At 37.6% G+C, this 2613-nt stretch overlaps 1 protein-coding gene across 1 annotated transcript; it reads left to right on the top strand.

Annotated features, from left to right (window-relative positions):
• LOC311180783 (olfactory receptor 10A3-like) lies at positions 1–945 on the top strand (the record flags this gene model as incomplete). The annotated part of the gene is made up of 1 exon (XM_084248745.1): positions 1–945. The coding sequence occupies one exon, from the start codon at positions 1–3 to the stop codon at positions 943–945; it is 945 nt and encodes a 314-aa protein (XP_084104871.1).
• Positions 946–2613: the final 1668 nt, after the last annotated feature.

Below are 2613 nucleotides of genomic sequence, written 5' to 3'. Positions count from 1 at the left end.
ATGAAAAGGCTGAATGAGAGCTCTGTGGTTGAATTCATCCTCCTGGGCTTTTCTAACTATCCTGAACTGCAAGGACAACTCTTTGGGGTTTTCCTGGTTGTTTACCTGGTGATTCTGGTGGGAAATGCCATCATTATAGTCATCATCTCCCTGGAACAGAGCCTCTATGTCCCCATGTACCTATTTCTCCTGAACTTGTCCATGGTGGAGGTGAGTTTCAGTACTGCCATTATGCCTGAGATGCTGGTGGTCCTCTCCACTGCAAGAGCCACAATTCCTTTTGCAGGCTGTTTTGCACAAATGTATTTCATTCTTCTTTTTGGTGGGACTGAATGTTTTCTCCTGGGGGCAATGGCTTATGACAGATATGCTGCCATCTGCCATCCTCTGAACTACTCAGTGATTATGAACAAAAACGTTTTCATGAAATTAGTAACATTCTCATGGGCTTCAGGCGTCATGGTGGCTACTGTGCAGACCACGTGGGTATTTAGTTTTCCCTTTTGTGGCCCCAATGAAATTAATCATCTCTTCTGTGAGACTCCCCCAGTGCTAAAGCTTGCATGTGCAAACACCTTTTTTTTTGAAGTCTATGCTTTCATTGGCACCATTTTGATTGTTATGGTCCCTTTCCTGTTGATCCTCTTGTCTTACATTCGAATTCTCTTTGCCATCCTGAAGATGCCATCCAACACTGGGAGGCAGAAGGCCTTTTCCACCTGTGCCTCCCATCTGACTTCTGTCACCCTTTTCTATGGCACAGCTAGTATGACCTATTTACAGCCCAAATCTGGCTACTCCCCAGACACCAAGAAAGTGATGTCATTGGCTTACACGTTACTCACACCTCTGCTGAATCCACTGATCTACAGCTTGCGAAACAGTGAGATGAAAAGAGCTTTGATAAAATTATGGCAAAGAAGAGTGAATTTACACACATTCTGATAGCTGAGAAGTTATCCGTATTTGGACATTACCCATGGAAATCTGCTAAGTTTAATACATGACCAATCATTTGCCTTTTCTGATAAGAATATATTTGATTTTTTGATTTTTCTATGTTCAATAATATATTATAAATTTATCTCTTTGATAGTGTTTGTTTTCATTAATTTATTGTAAATCAATATTTTTAAAATATAATAGAACAATTTATTTACCTCTTCTAATGTGTTTTACCAGGTCATTACTGGAGAATGTAAAAATTGTAGATAAAGCTTAATAAACACCTATTTTTATGTGTACTGATGTTTTATTTCTGTGTGATATTTGAATGCATCATGTAGGACTGATGGAATGAAAAATATTAGGTCCTACAGAATTGCTTTTCATAATCATATTAACTTCTTCAGACTGATCTTAAGTTCTATTCTTTTTTTTTAATAAGATGAATTTTTTAAAATATTTATTTATGCATACAAGAACTGGGGTACAGGGCAGTGGTGTGGGGGAGGGGTGAGAGGATTTAGCAGAGAGAGAGTGGGGAGCAGAACAGGTGTATTGACTGAAATACACTGCTGAGGGGAGCAGTGGCGAGTCAGGAGAGGTCTGCTGCACCATGTGGGTATCTCCCTGGTGGGAGATCGAACTCGTGCTTCAGAGGCTGTGGATAGCTTCATAGATTGTGTCCTGTCCCCTTGCGCCAGGGAGGCCCTTAAGTCTACTCTTATTCACTAGCAGGGTAGACTCCAGGAGACAAACAATAGATATTTATTTATTTGTAGAATGAAAATCTATTCCATGAATTTGTAAACAAAGGGCAGTTATTTTGGGGACACCAAACTGATTCCACTTCATGGGCTCATACAGATTATTTTTCCAAACAATACTTCTCTGGTATTTTTCATATATTTATGCAATACTCATTACTAGAGAACTACATGAGATTTCCCCTGACATCTCAGTTGATAGAATCGTATTTTGCATTTACAGAACTCTGTTTTTAGAGACTTTTGTCATATTTACATTTGTAGGTCCAAAATGCCTACCGATATTTTGTTTATAAACAGAGATGATTTATTAATTTTTATAACTCAGTGGTTAACTATTTGTACATGTGGTTTATGTTCTCTGAGTCACAGTGTAACTGTGTGATCTTCCCCAAATAATTTCTCATCTTGCCACATTTGTAACATAATCCTTATTTTCTATTTTAACTTTTTATTAGTAAGTTGAAGAGGGCTCTTTTATTGAATCTATATCACAAAATGCTTAATGTCCTTAGTTTCTGTTCCTGTTGTGGTAATAAAGGAGTTATATACTATTTTTATTGTTATTCAAATGTTGGGAAAAACAATGTTTTATTTCATATTGCCTCTGGTAAAAATGAAAAGTGGAAATGCAAAACTGATCAGATTTCACAAAAAGAAATTTTGTCCCCAGTGGGTGAAACCACTGCAATATTATTTCTGCCCTCCCTCTCCTATCAAAAAGGAGAGAGTCTACATGGTTAGCCTGATGGTCAAGATGCAGTCTACAAGTCATTTTACCACCTGATTTCGTGCTACTTTGAGTATTGTGTATGCTTGTCACTTTCAGGAATGAGACACTGACAGAGGTAGTTATATATGCCATGACATGAAATAATTTAAGTGTGTTCATCAAAGGATGAAT

Source organism: Talpa europaea, assembly GCF_964194135.1.
Source record: "Talpa europaea genome assembly, chromosome: 1".
Taxonomy (NCBI): Eukaryota; Metazoa; Chordata; class Mammalia; order Eulipotyphla; family Talpidae; genus Talpa; species Talpa europaea.
The sequence above is the reverse complement of the archived record's forward strand: the minus strand, read 5'-3'. Positions and strand labels throughout refer to the sequence as shown.